We start from the raw sequence: 25,191 nt of genomic DNA on the forward strand, positions 1-25,191 counted from the left end.
CTCTCTTTCTGGCTCTCTCCCTGTCTCTCTCTTTCTCTGGCTCTCAATTAAATTCAATTCAATTCAAGTGCTTTATTGGCATGGGAAACATATGTTAACATTGCCAAAGCAAGTGTTCCCCAAGCAAGTGCTCTGTCTCTCTGGCTCCCTCTGTACCTCTCTCTGGCTCTCTCTCTCTCTGTCTCTCCCTCGCTCTGGCCTCCCCAAGAGCCAGACAGAATACCCACCAACATCACAACACCTCCACCCGTCCTCAACAAAAGGTCAGTCCAACAGTAAATATAGGTCTAACTTTGCTAATTCCCTATCCAAGAAGACAACTAGATATCAGTTAACTGCACAAGACATCAAAGCGTTACAGGTAATGATTACTGTAATATTGGATGGTAAAACCTTGTAGCTAACCGATTGTTGTCCTGTGTGGCTGTGTAAGCAGTGACTGAGCCCCCTACAGGATAACCCCATCGCTGCAGACGGTTCAGACAGACCTGCTGCCCCCCTTCCACCTGTACCAGCCCCTCGAGTGCATCTTGAAAGTGACTGAGGCCAAGCTGAATAAACTGGGCCAGAGGATCTCGGCTAAAGAGAAGGCCCAGATGCAGAATAAGATGATCCTCAATGAGCAGTTCACCAAAGAGTATATAAAGGCCTGAAGGATGACCCGGGGAAGCCCCTGCAGGCCAGCTTCGTGTCTTGGCCACCCAGCAGTCCAGACTTTAGTATGGCAGACTACCCCGACAGCTCCTGACCTGCTGAGGCTGATGGTGAGCCAGGAGCAGATGTTGGGGAAGAAGTTGACAAGACTGGCAACCAGGCCCTAGTGGCCTTCCCCGCACAGGACAACATCATGGCAGGTATGTGAGCAGTTACAGTAGAAGCTGGTTCTTCACATTCCTTAATTCTTCTATTAACAAAAAATAGGGACAGTGTTTGGTTTTCGGCAGACATAATGGGACCCATCTCGTCCAAAACGTTGACTCAAGTTTGCCAAAAAGCACCTGGAAGAATCTGGATGATTATTAAGACTCTTGGAAGAATGTTCTATGGGTAGATGAGTCAAAAGTATATTTGAATTTTTTTAGCAGACCCTCTTATCCAGAGCGACTTACAATAATGAGTGCATGGGTCCCATTGTCACTGGCGAAAACCTAACACTGCATTCCACAGTAAGAACCTTATACCAATGATCAAGAATGGTGGTGGTAGTGTGATGGTTTGGGGATGCTTTGCTGCCTCAGGACTTGCGTTAATAGAAGGATCCCTGAATTCTGCTCTGTATCAGAGAATTGTCAGGCCTTCCATCTCTGAGCTGAAGCTGAAGCACAGCTGGGTTATGCATCAAGACAATGATCCAATACACACAATCAAGTCTACATGAAAATGTCAAAAAGCAACAAATTTGAAGTTTTGGAATGGTCTAGTCAAAGATGTTGTGACTAGACTTGAAACAAGCAGTTCATGCTTGAAAACCCACATATGTCACTAAGTTAAAGTAGATCTGCATGCAAGAATAGGCCAAAATTCCTCCACAGCGATGTGAGAGACTTATCAACAAATACAGGAAGCATTTGGTTGCAATCATTGCAGTTAAAGGTGGCACAATCAGTTATTGAGTGTAAGGGGGCAAATACTTTTTCACACAGGGGAATAGGGTGTTGCATAACTGTTAATTAAATAAATCAAATAAGTATATATTTTTTGTAAACTCAGGTTCCCTTTATCTAATATTCGGGTTTGGTTGAAGATCTGATAACATTCAGTATCAAAAATATGCAAAAATACAGAAAATCTGAAATGTGGCAAATATTTTTTCACAGCACTGTATATCTGTGCCTTGACTATTAATTTTATGACATTCTCCACTGGGGCTTTATATTACTATTGAAATAAAACATACATAAAAAAAACATACATGACAAATCATGATTCTTATTTTGAAATTGGAAATGCAGGACATATTTTGGAATGAAACTTACTGTTATTTTGAAAATAAAAAATTATATAACTTTTTTTTGATTCGATAAATCAAGGTACTATTATTTTGACATTGGAAATTGCATTACTTATGTTCATGACAAAGCAAGGGACTCTTATTTTGAAATTGGAAATTGCCCAGACTTTTATTTTGGCATGACAAATCGAGGGACTCTTATTTTGAAATAGGAAATTCGATAACTTATTTTCACATTTCCAATTGAGGCTCTTATTTTGACACCTGAAATCGCAGGACTTATTTTCAAATTGGAAATGCAAGACTTTTATTTTTGCTTGACATATTTTAAAATCAGTAATGCTGGTATGACTTTTATTTTGGCATGATAAATTGGGGGACTCTTATTTTGAAGTGTGTTACATCCAGCTTATAGTTACATCCTGCTGGATGTAACACTGAGCTGGATGCTGGATGTACAGTTGAAGTCGGAAGTTTACATACACTTCAAATCAAATCAAATAAATTTTTATATAGCCCTTCGTACATCAGCTGATATCTCAAAGTGCTGTACAGAAACCCAGCCTAAAACCCCAAACAGCAAGCAAAGCATGTGAAAGAAGCACGGTGGCTAGGAAAAACTCCCTAGGAAAAACTCCCTAGAAAGGCCAAAAACCTAGGAACAAACCTAGAGAAGAACCAGGCTATGAGGGGTGGCCAGTCCTCTTCTGGCTGTGCAGGGTGGATATTATAACAGAACATGGTCAAGATGTTAAAATGTTAAAATGTTAAAATGTTCATAAATGACCAGCATGGTCAAATAATAATAATCATAGTAGTTGTCGAGGGTGCAACAAGCACGTCCGGTGAACAGGTCAGGGTTCCATAGCCGCAGGCAGAACAGTTGAAACTGGAGCAGCAGCACGGCCAGGTGGACTGGGGACAGCAAGGAGTCATCATACCAGGTAGTCCTGAGGCATGGTCCTAGGGCTCAGGTCCTCCGAGAGAAAGACAGAAAGAGAGAAAGAGAGAATTAGAGAGAGCATATTTAAATTCACACAGGACACCGGATAAGACAAGAGAAATACTCCAGATGTAACAGACTGACCCTAGCCCCCGACACATAAACTACTGCAGCATAAATACTGGAGGCTGAGACAGGAGGGATCAGAAGACACTGTGGCCCCATCTGATGATACCCCGGACAGGGCCAAACAGGCAGGATATAACCCCACCCACTTTGCCAAAGCACAGCCCCCACACCACTAGAGGGATGTCTCCAACCACCAACTTACCGTCCTAAGACAAGGGCGAGTATAGCCCACAACGATCTCCGCCATGGCACAACCCAAGGGGGGGGCGCCAACCCAGACAGGAAGACCACGTCAGTGACTCAACCCACTCAAGTGACGCACCCCTCCCATGGACGGCATGGAAGAACACCAGTAAGCCAGTGACTCAGCCCCTGTAAAAGGGTTAGAGGCAGAGAATCCCAGTGGAAAGAGGGGAACCGGCAAGGCAGAGACAGCAAGGGCGGTTTGTTGCTCCAGCCTTTCCGTTCACCTTCACACTCCTGGGCCAGACTATACTTAATCATAGGACCTACTGAAGAGATAAGTCTTCAGTAAAGACTTAAAGGTTGAGACTGAGTCTGCGTCTCTCACATTGGTAGGCAGACCATTCCATAAAAATGGAGCTCTATAGGAGAAAGCCCTACCTCCAGCCGTTTGCTTAGAAATTCTAGGGACAATTAGGAGGCCTGCGTTTTGTGACCGTAGCGTACGTGTAGGTATGTACGGCAGGACCAAATCGGAAAGATAGGTAGGAGCAAGCGCATGTAATGCTTTGTAGGTTAGCAGTAAAACCTTGAAATCAGCCCTTGCCTTAACAGGAAGCCAGTGTAGGGAGGCTAGCACTGGAGTAATATGATCAAATTTTTTGGTTCTAGTCAGGATTCTAGCAGCCGTATTTAGCACTAACTGAAGTTTATTTAGTGCTTTATCCGGGTAGCCGGAAAGTAGAGCATTGCAGTAGTCCAGCCTAGAAGTAACAAAAGCATGGATTAATTTTTCTGCGTCATTTTTGGACAGAAAGTTTCTGATTTTTGCAATGTTACGTAGATGGAAAAAAGCTGTCCTTGAAACAGTCTTGATATGTTCTTCAAAAGAGAGATCAGGGTCCAGAGTAACGCCGAGGTCCTTCACAGTTTTATTTGAGACGACTGTACAACCATCCAGATTAATTGTCAGATTCAACAGAAGATCTCTTTGTTTCTTGGGACCTAGAACAAGCATCTCTGTTTTGTCCGAGTTTAAAAGTAGAAAGTTTGCAGCCATCCACTTCTTTATGTCTGAAACACAGGCTTCTAGCGAGGGCAATTTTGGGGCTTCACCATGTTTCATTGAAATGTACAGCTGTGTGTCGTCCGCATAGCAGTGAAATTTAACATTATGTTTTCGAATGACATCCCCAAGAGGTAAAATATATAGTGAAAACAATAGTGGTCCTAAAACGGAACCTTGAGGAACACCGAAATTTACAATTGATTTGTCAGAGGACAAACCATTCACAGAGACAAACTGATATCTTTCCGACAGATAAGATCTAAACCAGGCCACAACTTGTCCATGTAGACCAATTTGGGTTTCCAATCTCTCCAAAAGAATGTGGTGATCGATGGTATCAAAAGCGGCACTAAGATCTAGGAGCACGAGGACAGTTGCAGAGCCTCGGTCTGACGTCATTAACATTGTTTGTCTTCAGGAAGGCAGTGAGTTGCTGTGCAACAGCTTTTTCTAAAATTTTTGAGAGGAATGGAAGATTCAATATAGGCCGATAGTTTTTTATAATTTCTGGATCAAGATTCGGCTTTTTCAAGAGAGGCTTTATTACTGCCACTTTTAGTGAGCTTGGTACACATCCGGTGGATAGAGAGCCGTTTATTATGTTCAACATAGGAGGGCCAAGCACAGGAAGCAGCTCTTTCAGTAGTTTAGTTGGAATAGGGTCCAGTATGCAGCTTGAGGGTTTGGAGGCCATGATTATTTTCATCATTGTGTCAAGAGATATAGTACTAAAACACTTTAGTATCTCCCTTGATCCTAGGTCCTGGCAGAGTTGTGTAGACTCAGGACAATGGAGCTTTGGAGGAATACCCAGATTTAAAGAGGAGTCTGTAATTTGCTTTCTAATGATCATGATCTTTTCCTCAAAGAAGTTCATACATTTATTACTGCTGAAGTGAAAGCCATCCTCCATTTGCGAAGGCTGCTTTTTAGTTAGCTTTGCGACAGTATCAAAAATAAATTTCGGATTGTTCTTATTTTCCTCAATTAAGTTGGAAAAATAGGATGATCGAGCAGCAGTGAGGGCTCTTCGATACTGCACGGTACTGTCTTTCCAAGCTAGTCGGAAGACTTCCAGTTTGGTGTGGCGCCATTTCCGTTCCAATTTTCTGGAAGCTTGCTTCAGAGCTCGTGTATTTTCTGTATACCAGGGAGCTAGTTTCTTATGACAGATGTTTTTAGTTTTTAGGGGTGCAACTGCATCTAGGGTATTGCGCAAGGTTAAATTGAGTTCCTCGGTTAGGTGGTTAACTGATTTTTGTCCTCTGACGTCCTTGGGTAGGCAGAGGCAGTCTGGAAGGGCATCAAGGAATCTTTGGGTTGTCTGAGAATTTATAGCACGACTTTTAATGCTCCTTGGTTGGGGTCTGAGCAGATTATTTGTTGCAATTGCAAACGTAATAAAATGGTTAGGTTGAAGTCATTAAAACACATTTTTCAACTACTCCACACATTTCTTGTTAACAAACTATAGTCTTGGCAAGTCGGTTAGGACATCTACTTTGTGCACACAAGTCATTTTTCCAACAATTGTTTACAGACAGATTATTTCACTTATCATTCACTGTATCACAATTCCAGTGGGTCAGAAGTTTACATACGCTAAGTTGACTGTGCCTTTAAAGAGCTTGGAAAATTCCAGAAAATTATGTCATGGCTTTAGAAGCTTCTGATAGGCTAAGTGACATCATATGAGTCAATTGGAGGTGTACCTGTGGATGTATTTCAAGGCCTACCTTCAAACTCAGTGCCCCTTCTGCTTGACATCATGGGAAAATCAAAAGAAATCAGCCAAGACCTCAGAAAAATTATTGTAGACCTCCACAAGTCTGGTTCATCCTTGGGAGCAATTTCCAAACGTCTGAAGATACCACGTTCATCTGTACAGAGAATAGTACGCAAGTATAAACACCATGGGACCACGCAGCCGTCATACCGCTCAGGAAGGAGATGCGTTCTGTCTCCTACAGATGAAGGTACTTTGGTGTGAAAAGTGCAAATCAATCCCAGAACAACAGCAAAGGACCTTGTGAAGATGCTGGAGGAAACAGGTACAAAAGTATCTATATCCACAGTAAAACGAGTCCTAAATTGACATAACCTGAAAGGCCGCTCAGCAAGGAAGAAGCCACTGCTCCAAAACTGCCATAAAAAAGCCAGACTACGGTTTGCAACTGCACATGGGGACAAAGATCATACTTTTTGGAGAAATGTCCTCTGGTCTGATGAAACAAAAATAGAACTGTTTGGCCATAATGACCATCGTTATGTTTGGAGGAAAAAGGGGGAGGCTTGCAAGCCGAAGAACACCATCCCAACCGTGAAGCACGGGGGTGGCAGCATCATGTTGTCGGGGTGCTTTGCTGCAGGAGGGACTGGTGCACTAAACAAAATCATGAGGAAGGAAAATTATGTGGATATATTGAAGCAACATCTCAAGACATCAGTCAGGAAGTTAAAGCTTGGTTGCAAATGGGTCTTCCAAATGGACAATGACCCCAAGCATACTTCCAACGTTGTGTCAAAATGGATGCTTGATGTAACGCTGAGCTGGATGCTGGATGTAACTCTCAGCTGGATGCTGGATGTAACGCTGAGCTGGATGTAACTCTCAGCCGGATGCTGGATGTAACTCTCAGCCGGATGCTGGATGTAACTCTCAGCTGGATGCTGGATTTAACTCTCAGCCGGATCCTGGATGTAACTCTCAGCCGGATGCTGGATGTAACTCTCAGCCGGATGCTAGATGTAACGCTGAGCTGGATGCTGGATGTAACTCTCAGCTGGATGCTGGATGTAACTCTCAGCCGGATGCTGGATGTAACGCTGAGCTGGATGCTGGATGTAACTCTCAGCCGGATGCTGGATGTAACGCTGAGCCGGATGCTGGATGTAACGCTGAGCTGGATGCTGGATGTAACTCTCAGCTGGATGCTGGATGTAACTCTCAGCCGGATGCTGGATGTAACGCTGAGCTGGATGCTGGATGTAACTCTCAGCCGGATGCTGGATGTAACGCTGAGCAGGATGCTGGATGTAACTCTCAGCCGGATGCTGGATGTAACACTGAGGCCGGATGCTGGATGTAACTCTCAGCTGGATGCTGGATGTAACTCTCAGCCGGATGCTGGATGTAACTCTCAGCCGGATGCTGGATGTAACGCTGGGCTGGATGCTGGATGTAACTCTGAGTCGGATGCTGGATATAACTCTGTGCTGGATGTTGGATGTAAGCATTTCCTGGTAAGGTCTATAACTGTTGTATTCGGGCTCCCGAGTGGCGCAGTTGTCTAAGGCACTGCATCGTAGTGCTAGAGGCGTCACTACAGACCCTGGTTTGATCCCGGGCTGTATCATAACCGGCTGTCTTTGGGAGTCCCATAGGGCAGCGCACAATTGGCCCAGCGTCGCCCGGGTTAGGGCAAGGTTTGGCCGGGGTAGGCCGGCATTGTAAAGAAATATTTCTAAACTGACTTGCCTAGTTAAATAAAGGTTAAATAAAAAATATAATCATTAAAAAAAATTGACAAATAAAATTTGATTTGAAGTCTGAGCCGGATGTAACTCTCAGCTTGATGCTGTATGTAACTAACTCTAAGTCAGATGCTGGATATAACTGAGCTGGATGCTGAATGTTACTCTGAGCTGGACGTTGGATGCTGGATGTAACTGAGCTGGATGCTATGCAGGACGTTTTATCTCTGAGCTGGATGCTATACTGGATGTAACATCAAGCATCCAGACCCATCTCAGTGTTACAGAACTGCCAAAATCCATCTTACTCAATTTTCTCCCACTGCCAGCCTTCCTCTCATAATAACATTTGGTGGTGAGTGGAAGGGGAACCATCTAGCTGATTGTAGCCTGGTTCATCAAACTATGCCAGAGCCAGACCGGTAAAACCATATTAAAATCACAGGATGTTTTAGAATATGACGACACGAATTGTTTTCTGTTGTAGTAGGGGTATACATCATTATCAATCAGTTTTCCTTAGAAGTTTGACATTCTCACAAACCAGGCTGTGACATGGAACAAAATGGCCTTATTATCCGCCAACCGTATACGGAACGTTAAATTCCACACTCAAATTCCATGGGACATCTTTCTGTGAACGCAGATTTATAAAGTGTTATTTCTATACACTGCCGCAGCTATTGTTGTGGCAGTGAAAGTAAATAATTTAGAGGGAAAGGGGGATTTATTTTGGGAAGGGGATTTTTCAATACTCTACTCGGATTATAAACGTAGTATTTGTGTCTAATTTGCACTGTTTTCTTTGATTTGGAGCCAAGAACAAGCACTACTGCTACTGGACGATGGTAAACTAACGTCGGCTAGCTACGTTCGCTTGTTAGCTAGCTAGTACAGTAGCTAAGCATAGCTAGTTACACATATCACCAGTGAACTTTGCTATTATTGTACCTATTTAGCTAGCTAGGTTAGCTAACTGGTTATACAAAAACTGAACGCGCACTAGACTATTTTGTGTTGTGTTTATACAGTGACCACCGACTGGCTGTCTTATCTCGGCTGCCTTCTGCGAACAGCTAACTTCGCTAGCTAGCATTGCGCCCAAACAACAGGCCTCATTTCTCGCGGTGACGTTAGTTAGCTAGCTAATGTTAGTTATCTATATATCATGTTAGTACTAGCCAATGCCCTATGTTAGCTAAATAACAGTCGTCAATCACAATGTGCAGTTTGTCTTGTTATCGAGTAGTTATTTGGTGTTACTAGCTTGCTACATACACCTAGCAAATCATGCTAGCGTCAGCTAGTCCAAATCATTACTAACTGCTATTGTTGCTTACGCTTCACTGACCAGGTTAATATTAATGTACAGGTTTAGCCATGGCATGATAAAGCTAGTTAGTTACAAACTCAGAAGTTTCCCTGGATAGCTAGATCGTGCCGGAAGACTGTACAGGTGTTTATAGCCAGATAAAGTTACTGTAGCTAATGTTAGCTACAACGATGTTGCCTTTGGCTAGCTGCCTACTAGTTATCAATATTAACAGTTGTGCAACTGACAGTGAGCTATGGAGCTAGCTAACAATAGACAGAGAATAGATATGTGACGACGTATTGCAAGCCAGGCATTCCGAGATTGTCACTTAGCTGGTAGCTAACAACAATCATTTTGCCCAAACATAACGTTATTATCCCTTTGATCATGTAGCTTCCTCTTTGCTGCCAACTGTCCGAAGTTTCATTAGTTTATTTGTTGAACTGGATTAGTGTCACTGTTTGAGAACTTTGTTATGCAGCAAGCTACCTTTACTGCACATATGCTAGTTCCCTCCATCCATAGCACCCACACCACTTTGAGAGGTTAGGCTACCTCTTTCTAGTGAGTTTTCTGCGTTATCTGCATCTGTTGCCATGGTTACAGAGAGCCAACCCTGTCTCTGATAAGATTATGAATAATTGAGCCTTGACTGAAGGAGTAACAAATTATCTTGAACAGTCGGTTATTAAACGATTAAGCCCACCAGTTATGTTACCATCTCATGTTTGTCATTCATGCAAAGTGCATGCAGTGTTTCTGGATTCAAGAAAAGTCATATTCTTATTAGATACATTTGTCTCTAGTAACCAAGGATATTATCATATGGTTGTATTCTAAGACTTAGTAGAATATAAATTAACATATTTGCATACATAAACACAGTAATGAAACAAGATCAGGTTAGGCCTACATAATTTTGAAATCGTAATTCTGCGCTCTTGTCTCCTTTTTAATCATGGTTGTTCTTTTTCTTTGTAATTTCTCTACCTTCAATGTATTATTCAATTATACTTGAAGGATCTCCTTCTCCATGCCGGAAATCAGCCCCGCCATGCACATGGTAAACAGAAGCCGAGGGCAGCAGGGTTTAGGTTTCAAGCTGAAGGAAAGCCCAATCCAGTCAGCCATATTCCCCCCAGGCAGCGCTGCACTGCGGTGGACAGGCACACTTACTGACACTGTATTAAAGTTACAATATTCAGGACCAGTGAAGGTCAGGCCTCAGGCCCAGCTGCTAGGTCCTGATCAATGGGAGGCTAGAGTCCAATATAACACTGACTAGGCTAATCTCTTACAATATGTCATACATTAGCACATGTCTAGAGAGCAGCTTTGTGTGGCAGGGGAATTATTCCAATCATTTTGGTGTGTAGTGTAGTCTATAATGGAAGCAGTTTTGAAAGAGTGCATATATTGAGCTAATTTATTTTTCCAACATTTTATCTTACACTTCAGAGTCTGCACTATGTGACTTATACAAATGTGTGCTCCTTTCTTACAATGTTTTTTGTTGTGTGTGTGTTTGCAGGTCTCTTGGCAGGGTGCTCTCCTGATTTCTACTTGAAGGGGGTCTTCCAATATCGTCTGCCACTCTGAAGAGAAGACCCCACCTTGTCTTTGTTGGATTGTGGCCTCTCTCTTCATCACCTTATGGAGGAGTAGCTCTTGACAGTTTCATTACACGCGATAAAACAAAAAGTGACGCAGAGCAACTGAGAAGAGAGCAACAACAAGCAAAGAGACAATGTCATCCAACAGAAGCCAGAACCCTCATGGGCTGAAACAGATTGGCCTAGACCAGATCTGGGATGACCTGCGAGCAGGAATACAGCAGGTGTACACCAGACAGAGCATGGCCAAAGCACGATACATGGAACTCTACACGTATCCTTCCACATAGATGCACTGCGAGGCTTCTTTGACTAATGTACTTCCCGGTGTGTGTTTATTAAGGGGCATAGTTAACGGATGGTTTCTATGCCTGGTTAGTCAAACAAAATGGCGAAGCTGGAAAAAATGCATTTTGTGTTTTTATGGCACAGGTTTGCATCAGTTTGAAGCATAATTGGGGATAATCCATTTGTCAGTATTTTCAGTTTCTACATTTATGTTGTTGCCTTAACCCACCACCCAGACACGTTTATAACTACTGTACCAGTGTGCACCAGTCCAATCAGGCCCGTGGGGCAGGGCCCCCGCCATCCAAGCCCTCCAAAAAGGCCCCCACCCCAGGAGGGGCCCAGTTTGTGGGCCTGGAGCTCTACAAGAGACTCAAGGAATTCCTCAAGAACTACCTGACCAACCTGCTCAAGGTAATGCTCTTTCCTGTACCTTTTTAAATGGACTGAGGTCAATGAAGTGACTGAATTAATTGAATACTGGTTAATTCTCATAAGCCCTTTCAAAAGAGGTTAAAGGAAGCATATGAAATATCCTACCACATGTGCATGCTTATCTTTAACTAAATATCAGTCTTCTCCCTCTCTTTTCCCTTCATCTGTAGGATGGAGAAGACCTGATGGATGAGAGTGTATTAAAGTTCTACACACAGCAGTGGGAAGACTACAGATTCTCCAGCAAAGTGCTGAATGGTATCTGTGCCTACCTCAACCGGCACTGGGTCCGCCGCGAGTGTGACGAGGGGCGCAAAGGGATCTATGAAATCTACTCCGTAAGACGAAAGACAATACATTTCTTAACCCAGATCTCATCTTAGATGGTTTTCTCAACCGTATGCCTCGCCCCATGCTTTCTTCTCCTTTCAGCTCGCTTTGGTGACATGGAGGGAATGCCTTTTCAGACCTTTGAATAAACAAGTGAGTATCCCCTCCGATCAGCTGTGGAAAAGTTATTCCCAGTCTTAGTTGATTAGTGACTAGATTGTGATAATGTACATTTTGTTGAAGGCATTTACCCTACATTTATTTCCCCCCGCAACTAAGGTCACAAATGCTGTATTGAAGCTCATCGAGAAGGAACGTAACGGAGAGACCATCAACACCAGGCTTATCAGTGGAGTCGTCCAATCCTATGGTAGGTCCTGGCATATTTTAGTTGTGTGTTGGTCAACCAATCTGAAACTATTGTGCAAAATCTAATTTCATGGCGCTGACAGTGGAGTTGTGTGTCTTTTAGTTGAGTTGGGCCTCAATGAGGACGATGCCTTTGCCAAAGGCCCCACATTGTCGGTCTACAAAGAATACTTTGAGACTCAGTTCTTGGCGGACACCGAGCGCTTCTACACACGAGAGAGCACAGAGTTCCTGCAACAAAACCCTGTTACTGAGTACATGAAGAAGGTAGGTTATCAAACCTGTGCATCAAGCTAAATAGTAGCTTTATCTGTGGCTTTTGTTTAGTGTAAAAATGTTAACCGAATCCTTCTTTCTCTCTCCATCTCTATCGGTCTCCCTCTGCTCTCTTTTTCTCCCTCTGTCTCAGGCGGAGGCACGTCTTTTGGAGGAGCAGCGGAGGGTGCAAGTGTACCTCCATGAGAGCACGCAGGACGAGCTGGCCCGCAAGTGTGAGCAGGTGCTCATCGAGAAGCACCTGGAGATTTTCCACACAGAGTTCCAGAATCTTCTTGACGCTGACAAAAATGAAGGTACAGAGGAGAGTCCAGATGGCAATTGCCAGACTTGCCTTTTTGCTTTGTGTACTTTCCATAAATTTGTACACAGTGTACAAAACATTAGGAACACCTGCTCATTCCATGACAGACTGACCAGATGAAAGCTATGGTCCCTTACTGATGTCTCTTGTTAAATCCACTTCAATCAGTGTAGATGAAGGGGAAACAAATGCATTTAAAGAAGGATTTTTAAGCCTTGAGACAATTGAGACATGGATTGTGAATGTTTAACATTCAGTGGGTGAATGGGCAAGACAAAATATTTAAGTATCTTTGAACAGGGCATGGTAGTAGGTGCCAGGCCCACCGGTTTGAGTGTGTCAAGAACTGCAACATTGCTGGGTTTTTCACACTCAAAGGTTTCCGGTGTGTATCAAGAATGGTCCACCAACCAAAGGACATCCATTCAACAACTTGACACTGAAACTGTGGGAAGCATTGCAGTCAACATGGGCCAGCATTCCTGTGGAACGCTTTTGACACCTTGTAGAGTCCATGCCCTGACGAATTGAGGCTTTCCTGAGGGCAAAACTCAATATTAGGAAGGTGTTTCTAATGCTTTGTACACTCAGTGTATGTACTTCTATATGTACATTTACTGTATATGTACTTTCCATGTGAGCTTTGGCTGTGTAAATGTATGTTTGTGGTTATCACCATTTATTCTCATATATATATATCTCTCTGTGTAGACCTTGGGCGGATGTACAATTTGGTGTCCCGGATCACTGATGGGTTGGGAGAGCTGAAAAAACTCCTGGAGACGCACATATACAACCAGGGCCTTGCTGCTATAGAGAAGTGTGGAGAAGCGGCTCTCAATGTAAGAACTAGGGTGGATAAAATAGTGACATTTTTCGCATACTTTTTACCCAAAGGTTCACATCTTTATTGGATTCATCTGAGACACTCTCTCCAGTTCACTTGGGTTATCCTTGACTTTCTTGTTTTCATTTACTTCACCACAGGATCCCAAAATGTATGTCCAGACCATCTTAGACGTCCACAAAAAGTATAATGCTTTAGTAATGTCAGCGTTCAACAACGACGCTGGTTTTGTTGCTGCTCTGGACAAGGTATGGTCAAATTTGACTATATTTTGTGGTGTAAGAGGTTTTCATGTGGTGTCACGCACACTGTTGCTGTTAAGTTTGAATAGTTTTTTTCCAGGCCTGTGGACGCTTCATAAACAACAATGCTGTGACCAAGATGGTACAGTCGTCCAGCAAATCCCCAGAGCTGCTGGCTAGATACTGTGACTCTCTGCTGAAGAAGAGGTGTGTCACTCAGTCTCTCCTCTGATGCATTCACCCAACACATAACTCCAGACCCACAGTTTGATATTCAAGTCTACGCACGCTTGAGGGCAGTAGCCTGCACTCCAGTATTGCTATTGACGTTTGTTCTGAAATGGTTCACATTGACATTGATTTTAAATGAAATTCTTTATTTCGCACAGCTCAAAGAACCCAGAGGAGGCAGAGCTGGAAGACACACTAAACCAAGTGGTAAGTTGGGGGACTGCTTTTTCTCAAGTGTTCAGCTGTCACACTGGCCATGTCTGAATACCCATACTAGCGTACTACATACTTAAACTGCATATTATGCACTCATCGTCGCATACTATTCAGCACATACTGTTCAGTACATACTGTATGCAGTATGCCACGGCCGCCATGCAGTAGCGACTCCTGACTGGCTGAGTATGTGAGGTGGGGCCGAGTGCGGGTGGATTTTTGCAAATTCAACAGACATGAGGTGCGTTCGGTTAGTTTAAACGTTTGCCACATTGCGGAATGGTTGGTACTGAAAGACACGTTTCCCAAAACGTTCTTGAACGGACTTTGAGGTACGTTTGGTGGGTGTGTCGAGGTGTGACTTGAAGCAATGAGTGACGTATTTAATGGGCAGTGGCCAGGCTGACAGCGTTCCCCAACCCACAACCCAACTCCTCACAGTTTTTCAACTGGTCGTTCAGTACGGAATCTCGTTTCCTTTCAATTGAATGTTCCAGAACGTAAACATGTACTGACCGTGGCCCTGCATCGCATTAACGAGCCTGACAATAGCTAATTTCCAATTTGCTTAATTTCTCTAAACGCTAAGTAGAGTAGGAAGAGTATAACGCTGAGTTATAGGCCTACTCAGGCTGGTTAAAGACAGACTATTACATTCAATCTTTACCGTAGCCCATATAGTCCATCTATCCTATTTATACTGAACAAAAATATAAACGCAACATGCAACAATTTCAAAGATTTTACTGTTACAGTACATATCAGTCAATTTAAATAAATTAGGACCTAATCTATGGATTTTGCATGACTGGGAATACAGTTATGCATCTGTTGTTCACAGATACCTAAAAAAAAACTGGGCCTCACAAGGAGTCTTAGGATCTCGTCACGGTATTTTTGTGCTTTCAAATTACCAATCGATAAAATGCAATTGTGTCGTTGTCCGTAGCTTATGCCTGCCCATACCATAAACCCACCACCACGGGGCACTCTGTTCAAAACGTTGACATTAGCAAACTGCTCACCCACACGACGCCATACACATGGTCTGTGGTTGTGAGACTGGTTGGAATTACTGCCAAATTCTCTAAAACTGTGTTGGAGGCGGCTTATGGTAGAGAAATGAACATTAAATTATCTGGCAACAGCTTTGGTGGACATTCCTGCAGTCAGCATGCCAATTGTATGCTCTCTCAAAACTTGAGACATCTGTGGCATTGTGTTGTGACAAAAATGCACATTTGAGTGCCTTTTTATTGTCCCCAACATAAGGTGCCCCTGTGTAGTGATCAATAATCATCTTGTTGATATGCCACACCTGTCAGGTGGATGGATTATCTTGGCAAAGGAGAAATGATCCCTAACAGGGAAGTTATCAAATTTGTGCACAACATTTGAGAGAAGTAAGCTTTTTGTGCGTATGGAACATTTCTGGGATCTTTTATTTCAGCTAATGAAAACATGGGACCAGCACTTTACATGTTGCGTTTACATTTTTGTTCAGTGTAAAAAGGACTGAAGACAAAAAATGATAATTTGGTTCCATTTCAGCATATTTATTAGTGAAACCAAAGTGCTGTAACATATATAAATTAAATAGCCTATTACACGCACAAACTTTTCGGATGTTCAAATCAAAATGCTATTGCACAAAAAACATGGACAGCTGGACAGCAACATAATAAACTAAAGCACTGATCATTGGGAACAAGATCAGAATGACTGCTAAGGCTTGATCCATAAATAATTAATTAGGTAGCCTAGCCTACAAAACGAAAACAATCCATATGTTCAAATCAAAAGGCCTGATTAACATGACATCAACAACGCAGCCACATCCTGAGTCCCCGGTGCCATCACACTCAGAAATGAAAGGATGGTTTAGTATTTAGTTTAAAAGCTCTGACGACAGCCAAGAGACCAATAAACACTTTAATGAGAAAACACGGGCCACTGGTACTTCATCTGGTTATCTGGAGTCGACAGGATGAAAACTGGGACTTCCACAACTGCCTGCCCTTCATTACAGACCCAATCTCCTCCCCCTCCTTCAGTCTGATGTTGTATTTTAGTTGGTTTACGTGATCTCTATTCACAACTCTATATCTAACTGTTATGTGTTCTCTTCCCTAGATGGTGGTCTTTAAGTACATAGAGGACAAAGATGTGTTCCAGAAGTTCTACGCCAAGATGCTGGCTAAGCGTTTAGTCCATCAGAACAGCGCCAGTGACGATGCTGAAGCCAGTATGATCTCCAAACTGAAGGTAGTACACAACTGAAATCTTGTTCACCTCATGACAATGCCTTTAATTGCCTTGAAACACATTTGATCAGTTTGCAGATTTTATTGTGATATTGCCATTGCATTTTGATTGGTTTGTTGAATTACAATCCGTAAGATATTCTCTGGTTGCTCAGTGTTTGGACTGTGTTTTACCTGGGGTCACCCCTGTTTTAATGGTATGTCCTGCCCTCTTTCCCAACAGCAAGCGTGCGGCTTCGAGTACACCTCTAAACTCCAGCGCATGTTCCAGGACATCGGCGTCAGCAAAGACCTAAATGAACAATTCAAAAAGCACCTCACCAACTCTGAGCCTTTGGACTGTGAGTATAATGTGACTAATGAGCAAAAGGAGAGTTTCCAGATTCTGGGATTCATTATGACAGAAAGGAGTTTATTGGAAACTCGGTTACTGAGATTAATCTACAGCCCTGTGTTATCCTAACCAAACTGTAAAACAAAGAATCTCTTTGAAACAAAGAACTATGGTAAGAAGATTGCTGATCTGTTTGTGTGTCTATATCCCAGTGGACTTCAGCATCCAGGTCCTCAGTTCTGGTTCCTGGCCCTTCCAGCAGTCCTGTACATTTGCTTTGCCCTCTGAGGTAAGACACACTAACGGATCTCCTCCACAGTGACTCAATTAACTGACATTGATCCCTGTTTACTCACCGTTCTCTCTTTTCTTCACTCCTTCCCTCATTCAGCTGGAGAGGAGTTACCAAAGGTTCACGGCCTTCTACGCCAGCAGACACAGCGGGCGCAAGCTGACCTGGCTCTACCACCTGTCCAAAGGAGAGCTGGTCACCAACTGCTTTAAGAACAGATACACTCTACAGGCGAGTACAGCTGTTGTCTCTCTGGTCAAATAAAATGCAATAATGTCCTTTCAGACTCTCACAAGTTGTGAATATTCATTAATCAACCAACATTGTTGAACAAACATACTGGAGCATACTGCTGTGTGCTCGCTGTCAACAAGCAAAAAATTCCACAAATCAACCATATGCATGGAGCTGAGTTGCCGTTGTATCCTGTACTGTAAGATGGTTTTGACGTATTCCCTGTTGCTCCTCCTGTCCTCCCAGGCTTCTACCTTCCAGATGGCCATCTTACTACAATACAACACTGAGGACGTCTACACAGTGCAGCAGCTCACTGACAGCACGCAGATCAAGATAGTGAGTACTGACAACTCTAAGGGATCCAGTATACCATCGAGGACCACTTTGGAAACAAGCGTTTTAATGAATACTTTCAAGTGATATCCTCTGGGTCCACATTGTACATTTGTTGTATTTGTCTGTTACTCAAAATAAATGTAATTCAAAAGATACTGTCAGACAGACCATTCTCTTTGATGGATGGTTTTTCAAATGAAGATGTTATGCTGTGATGTGTAGATATAAGCTGAAAGCAACAGCCCACTAATTTGCTTCATACATTTTGATGAAGGTTTGTTTTTTTCCCCCCAACAGGACATTTTGGTACAAGTGTTGCAAATCTTGTTGAAGTCCAAATTGCTGGTAAGTTTTGTGCCTCTTATTAGCAGTTAGACAGAAATAACTCCAGTTGATAGGGAATCACCATTCAGCACTGTAGAGTCTCTTTGAAAGTTTGGACCTAAGCCATGTTCTTTTGTCCAGGTCCTGGAGGATGAGAATGCAAATGTGGATGAAGTGGAGTTCAAACCAGACACCTTAATAAAACTCTTCCTGGGATACAAAAAGTGAGTGATGACACTCACCATGGCTGTTTCCAAATGTCACCCTATTCCCTATATTGTGCACCACGTAGGGAATGGAGTGCCATTTGGGATGTAGCCCATGTTATCAGTGTAGATCACAACTGTACAAATGGTGTAAAAAAAGATGTTCATCATTCTTATGATGTTACTGTACTGTATCGATTCCATGAACTGTTGCTGATAGCAGGTTTTGATTTTAATCTTGACAGCAAGAAACTTCGGGTGAACATTAACGTGCCAATGAAGACAGAGCAGAAGCAGGAGCAGGAAACCACTCACAAGAACATAGAGGAGGACAGGAAACTGCTAATACAGGTACACTGTCCATCAGTCCATCATCATGCTCTTCTGTTTCACTGACATTTACACACTCTCAAGCACTCGTTAACGCTCACAAAAATCGATGTTTATCATCCATCGTGCACAAATGACTGGCTCTAGTCTAGAATATTGTTGTTTAAGGCTGTTCTGTTGTATTCCTCCACCCTACTGCAGGCAGCCATCGTGAGAATCATGAAGATGCGTAAAGTGCTGAAACATCAGCAGCTCCTGGCAGAGGTTCTGAACCAGCTGTCATCCAGGTTTAAACCAAGAGTCCCCGTCATCAAGGTAAATTATGCATTAGATTAGGGAACATTAGATGGCAATTTACTTTGCGACTCCAGAGGATTTCATGGAACCACATACTGTAAATGCAACACCTGCCATGGTAGGAACGGTCTTGTTTGTCTTTCAGAAATGTAACAAATCTATACTGTGTTTTTACATTATGGTTGTTTCCTGTAGGTTTATGGAAACCACTTTCTCTATGCAACATCTGCCGTGTTAGTAATGGTAATAATGGTCATGTGTGTTTGTCTATCAGAAATGCATCGACATCCTGATAGAGAAGGAGTACCTGGAGCGTGTCGACGGAGAGAAAGACACTTACAGCTACTTGGCTTAAAACCTTTTCATTGTTCTCCACCCTTCCACCTTTCTTTTTTTTAAGTTGTTTCTTGAGTAATAAACATCATTCTTTTTGACATTTGGCCAATGTTGTCAGGAATGCGAGCACCGAAGGAGAAAAATAAAAAACATAAAGAAGAATGAAAAGTCTTCTGAATCATCAAGGTGGTTGCTAAAGCTGGACTTCCCTTTAAACTCTGAGATTATGGGATAGCTGCTCGCCCAGTGTTTGTTTGAAGATCCCATCTGAACTGCTCAGGTTCGACAGATACATTTTGATATGTAAATATGGACAGAGACCTTTACCCCTTTATCTTGCAAAGTTAACATTACAAAAAACCCAATCAAAACCCTTCACACCGAGGGTTGCATGCTACTGCCTATCTGCATTTAAGGAGCAAAAAGACATAATAGGGGAGAAGCTATTAAGACACTGCTGCGTTACGTGGCAGGAGCAAATGAAGAACGTGTTTTAAAAAAAAAAGATGAGCAATTTTAGCTGCACTTCCAGAGCGCGATCTGTGTGTTTGAAAAAGGCCCTTAGAAGTGTAATCTGCATTGTTACCTGCTACCAGAAAACCATTTGTATAGTGTGGTTCACTTTTTTTTATGTGGTAAATAAAAGTTAAAGGTTTCTGTATGCCCTCTGATGGTCTTTCTTCCTTCAAAACTGATGTAAAAGTTTGGATGATATGACATTAATGGATATATACTGTGCACTGAATTTATGCTCTGTGCTCAGGCTGTCACTTTGGGGGCCAGGGCCATCATATAATTGGGGGTGTAGGCCTGCAGGAATGAAAAATCATGTCACCTGGATATTTTAAGTCAGTGCTGGTTACTTGACATTACAATCCAGAAATGACATAGCTGTTCTTCACCAGTCATTTGTTAACTGTTAAGCTCAAATAAAGCTTGTTGTCAACAGGATAAATTGGGATTTTGTGGGTATTAGAACTGAAGGTTGCTACATGATCAGCTTTCATCAGAATGTACATCAATATCACTGCAAACTAGCATTGATGCAAAGTACTTAAGTAAAACTACTTGAAAGTACTACTTAAGTAGTTTTTTGGGGGGTATCTGTACTTTACTATTTATATTTTTTACAACTTTATACTTTTACTTCACTACATTCTTAAAGAAAATGATGTACTTTTTACTCCATACATTTTCTTTGACACCCAAAAGTACTCGTTATGTTTTGAATTCTTAGCAGGACAGGAAAATTGTATAATTCACACACTTATTAAGAGAACATCCCTGGTCATCCCTACTGCCTCTGACCTGGCGGACTCACTAAACACATGCTTCGTTTGTAAATTATGTCTGGTTGGAGCGTGCCCCTGGCTATCCGTAAATAAAAAAAGACACAAATGGTGCTATCTGGTTAGCTTAATATAAGGAATTTGAAATGATTTATACTTTTACTTTTGATACTTAAGTATATTTTAGCAATACTTTTAGACTGACTCGAGTAGGATTTTACTGGGTGACTCACTTTTACTTGAGTCATTTTCCTTTACAGTATTTTTATAATGACAATTGGGTACTTTTTCCACAACCAGCTGCACTTCGTTTTATTTTACCTTTTTTTCAATTGTCATTTCTATATAGCCATAGAAATGATACCAGCTGATTCATGATTTTGACTGGTTGAGAAACGCTGCCTTCCTGTCTGTCTCGTCCCGACACATTCATTACTATGAGACAGATGGAGATCGAATTTGAATATTTTAACAATTTTGCAACGTCGGAGAGACAGACAGCAAGGTTAATATAAACCTCACTCTGCTCCACGCTCCCAGGTGATTTTATTTCTAACAACTTTTTGACCTTTAGGTCTTCGTCAGGCATCCATATCAAATCACAATTTACTAGTCACATGCGCCAAATACAACAGGTGCAGCCTTTACAGTGAAATGCTTACTTACAAGCCCCTAACCAACAATACAGTTTCAAAAAAATACAGATAAGAGATAAAAGTAACAAGTAATTATAGCGCAGCAGTGAAATACCAATAGCGAGACTATATACAGGGGGGTACCGATACAGAGTCAATGTTCGGAGGCACCGGTTATTTGAGGAACTATGCACATGTAGGTAGAGTTATTAAAGTGACTATGCATAGATGACAACCGAGAGTAGCAGTGGTGTAAAGAGGGGGTGAGAGGGGGGGCACTGCAATAGTCTGGGTAGACATTTGACTAGATGTTCAGGAGTCTTATGGCTTGGGGGTACAAGCTGTTTAGAAGCCTCTTGGACCTAGACTTGGCGCTCCGCTGCCGTGCGGTAGCAGAGAGAACAGTCTATGACTAGGGTGGCTGGAGTGTTTGGCAATTTTTTGGGCCTTCCTCTAACACCGCCTGGTATAGAGGTCCTGGATGGCAGGAAGCTTGGCCCCAGTGATGTACTGGATGTTCGCACTACCCTCTGCACTGCCTTGCGGTCGGAGGCCGAGCGGTTGCCATACCAGGCAGTGATGCAACCATTCAGGATGCTCTCGATGTTGCAGCTGTAGAACCTTTTGAGGATCTGAGGACCCATGCCAACATCTTTTCAGTCTCCTGAGGGGAATAGGTTTTGGCGTGCCCTCTTCACGACTGTCTTGGTGTGCTTGGACCATGTTAGTTTGTTGGTGATGTGGACACCAAGGAACTTGAAGATCTCAACCTGCTCCACTGCAGCCCCGTCGATGAGAATGGGGGTGTGTCGGTCCTCTTTTTCCTGTAGTCTACAATCATCTCCTTTGTCTTGATCACGCTGGGGGAGTGTTTTTTGTCCTGGCACCACACAGCCAGGTCTCTGACCCCCTCCCTATAGGCTTTCTCATCGTTGTCAGTGATCAGGCCAACCACTGTTGTGTCATCGGCAAATTTAATGATGGTGTTGGAGTCGTGCCTGGCCGTGCAGTCATGAGTGAAAAAGGAGTACAGGAGGGGAGTGAGCACGCACCCCTGAGGAGCCCCTGTGTTGAGGATCAGCGTGGCGGATGTGTTGTTACCTACTCTTACGACCTGGGGTCGGCCCGTCAGGAAGTCCAGGATCCAGTTGTAGAGGGAGGTGTTTAGACCCAGGGACCTTAGCTTATTGATGAACTTTGAGGGCACTATGGTGTTGAACACTGAGCTATAGTCAATGAATAGCATTCTCACATAGGTGTTCCTTTTGTCCAGGTGGGAAAAGGCAGGGTGGAGTGCAATGGAGATTGCATCATCTGTGGATCTGTTGGGGTGGTATGCAAATTGGAGTGGGTCTAGGGTTTCTGGGATGATGGTGTTGATGTGAGCCATGACCAGCCTTTCAAAGCACTTCATGGCTACAGATGTGAGTGCTATGGGTCAGTAGTTGTTTTGGCAGGTCACCTTAGTATTCTTGGGCATAGGGTCTATGGTGGTAAAACTACTATGGTAAAAGGGACTACATAGGGACTACTATGGTAAAACATGTTGGTATTACAGACTCAGACAGGGAGAGGTTGAAAATGTCAGTGAAGATATTTGCCAGTTGGTCAGCGCATGCTCGCAGTACACATCCTGGTAATCCGTCTGGTCCTGCGGCCTTGTGAATGTTGACCTGTTTAATGGTCTTACTCACATCGGCTGTGTAGAGCGTGATCACACAGCCTTCCGGAACAGCTGGTGCTCTCATGCATGTTACAGTGTTATTTGCCTCGAAGCGAGCATATAAGTTATTTAGCTCGTCTGGTAGGCTCGTGTCACTGGGGAGCTCTCGGCTGTGCTTCCCTTTGTAGTCTGTAATGGTTTGTAAGCCCTGCCACATCCGACGAGTGTCAGAGCCGGTGTAGTATGATTCAATCTTAGTCCTGTATTGATGCTTTGCCTGTTTGATGGTTCGTCGGAGGGCATATCGGGATTCCTTATAAGCTTCCGGGTTAGAGTCCTGCTCCTTGAAAGCGGCAGCTCTAGCCTTTAGCTCAGTGCGGATGTTGCCTGTAATCCATGGCTTCTGGTTGGGGTATATACGTACAGTCACTGTGGGGACGACGTCATCAATGCACTTATTGATGAAGCCAATGACTGATGTAGTGTACTCTTCAATGCCATCGGAGGAATCCCGGAACATATTCCAGTCTGTGCTAGCAAAACAGTCTTAGCATCTGCTACCTCTGACCACTTTTTTATTGATCTAGTCACTGGTGCTTCCTGCTTTAATTTTTGCTTATAAGCAGGAATCAGGAGGGTACAAGTATGGTCAGATTTGCCAAATGGAGGGCGAGGGAGAGCTTTGTATGCGTCTCTGTGTGTGGAGTATAAGTGGTCCAGAGTTCTTTTTCCTCTGGTTGCACATTTAACATGCTGATAGAAATTTAGTAAAATGGATTTAAGTTTCCCTGCATTTAAAGTCCCCAGCTGCTAGGAGCGCCGCCTCTGGGTGAGCATTTTCTTGTTTGCTTATGGCGGAATACAGCTCATTCAATGCTGTCTTGGGAGTGGAAGGTCCTATATATAGGGGCAACACTCAGTGACATCACTTCCTGAAACAGGAGGTAAAAAATATATAACATAGGTTCACAATGTTAACATTCAATGTATCAAAATATATGATCATACACAAGGAATGTGATCAATATTTACAATAATGTAAAAAGAAACATCCCTTTTTCAGGACCCTGTCTTTCAAAGATAATTCGTAAAAATCCAAATAATTTCACAGATCTTCATTGTAAAGGGTTTAAACACTGTTTCCCATGCATGTTCAACAAACCATAAACAATTAATGAACATGCACCTGTGGAACGGTCATTAAGACACTAACAGCTTACAGACGGTAGGCAATTAAGGTCACAGTTATGAAAATTTAGGACACTAAAGAGGCCTTTCTACTGACTCTGAAAAACACCAAAAGATAAATGCCCAGGGTCCCTGCTCATCTGTGTGAACGTGCCTTAGGCATGCTGCAAGGAGGCATGAGGACTGCAGATGTGTCCAGGGCAATACATTGCAATGTCCGTACTGTAAGACGCCAAAGAGCATGCTACAGGGAGACAGGACGGACAGCTGATCGTCCTCGCAGTGGCAGACCACGTGTAACAACACCTGCACAGGATCGGCACATCCGAACATCACACCCACGGGACAGGTACAGGATGGCAACAACAACTGCCCGAGTTACACCAGGAACGCTCAATCCCTCCATCAGTGCTCAGACTGTCCGCAATAGGCTGAGAGAGGCTGGACTGATGGCTTGTAGGCCTGTTGTAAGGCAGATCCTCACCAGGCATCACCGGCAACAACTTTACCTATGGGCACAAACCCACCATCGCTGGACCAGACAGGACTGGCAAAAAGTGCTCTTCACTGACGAGTCGTGGTTTTGTCTCACCAGGGGTGATGGTCGGATTTGCGTTTATTGTTGAAGGAATGAGCGTTACACCGAGGCCTGTACTCTGGAGCGGGATTGATTTGGAGGTGGCGGGTCCGTCATGGTCTGGGGCGGTGTGTCACAGCATCATCAGACTGAGCTTGTTGTCATTGCAGGCAATCTCAATGCTGTGCTTTACTGGGAAGACATCCTCCTCCCTCATGTGGTACCCTTCCTGCAGGCTCATCCTGACATGACCCTCCAGCATGACAATGCCACCAGCCATACTGCTCGTTCTGTGCGTGATTTCCTGCAAGACAGGAATTTCAGTGTTCTGCCATGGCCAGCGAAGAGCCCGGATCTCAATCCCATTGAGCACATCTGGGACCGGTTAGATCGGCGGGTGAGGGCTAGGGCCATTCCCCCCAGAAATGCCCGGGAACTTGCAGGTGCCTTGGTGGAAGAGTGTGGTAACATCTCACAGCAAGAACTGGCAAATCTGGTGCAGTCCATGAGGAGGAGATGCACTGCAGTACTTAATGCAGCTGGTGGCCACACCAGATACTGAATGTTACTTTTGATTTTGACCCCCCTTTGTTCAGGGACACATTATTCAATTTCTGTTAGTCACATGTCTGTGGAACTTGTTCAGTTTATGTCTCAGTTGTTGAATC

The 25,191-nt window shown here is 43.3% G+C and overlaps 1 protein-coding gene across 2 annotated transcripts; it reads left to right on the forward strand.

Moving 5' to 3' along the window:
- The first annotated feature begins 834 nt into the window (after positions 1-834).
- Positions 835-19,832, forward strand: LOC106599302 (cullin-1). Of its 2 annotated transcripts, none has more exons than XM_014190464.2 (22): positions 835-854; positions 10,596-10,951; positions 11,202-11,379; positions 11,571-11,738; positions 11,833-11,883; positions 12,010-12,100; positions 12,203-12,366; positions 12,509-12,671; positions 13,391-13,521; positions 13,667-13,774; positions 13,869-13,975; positions 14,158-14,206; positions 16,349-16,480; positions 16,703-16,820; positions 17,026-17,102; positions 17,205-17,336; positions 17,586-17,678; positions 17,976-18,023; positions 18,144-18,226; positions 18,454-18,559; positions 18,740-18,853; positions 19,110-19,832. In XM_014190464.2, the coding sequence occupies exons 2-22, from the start codon at positions 10,812-10,814 to the stop codon at positions 19,188-19,190; spliced, it is 2,334 nt and encodes a 777-aa protein (XP_014045939.1). In that variant the 5' UTR covers positions 835-854; positions 10,596-10,811; the 3' UTR covers positions 19,191-19,832. The 2 variants fall into 2 exon arrangements, with proteins under 2 accessions (XP_014045939.1, XP_014045938.1); XM_014190463.2 differs by lacking the exon at positions 835-854 and adding an exon at positions 8,293-8,597.
- The last annotated feature ends 5,359 nt before the right edge of the window (positions 19,833-25,191 follow it).

The sequence above is a fragment of the Salmo salar genome, chromosome ssa03, assembly GCF_905237065.1.
Source record: "Salmo salar chromosome ssa03, Ssal_v3.1, whole genome shotgun sequence".
In the NCBI taxonomy this organism is placed as follows: domain Eukaryota; kingdom Metazoa; phylum Chordata; class Actinopteri; order Salmoniformes; family Salmonidae; genus Salmo; species Salmo salar.

Excerpts from the sequence above, each read along its gene's own strand:
- LOC106599302 (XM_014190464.2), top strand. The coding sequence starts at position 10,812 with ATGTCATCCAACAGAAGCCAGAACCCTCATGGGCTGAAACAGATTGGC. Across the intron at positions 11,380-11,570 it reads ACCTGACCAACCTGCTCAAG|GATGGAGAAGACCTGATGGA; the intron begins GTAATGCTCTTT and ends CTTCATCTGTAG. Across the intron at positions 17,337-17,585 it reads AGAACAGATACACTCTACAG|GCTTCTACCTTCCAGATGGC; the intron begins GCGAGTACAGCT and ends CTGTCCTCCCAG.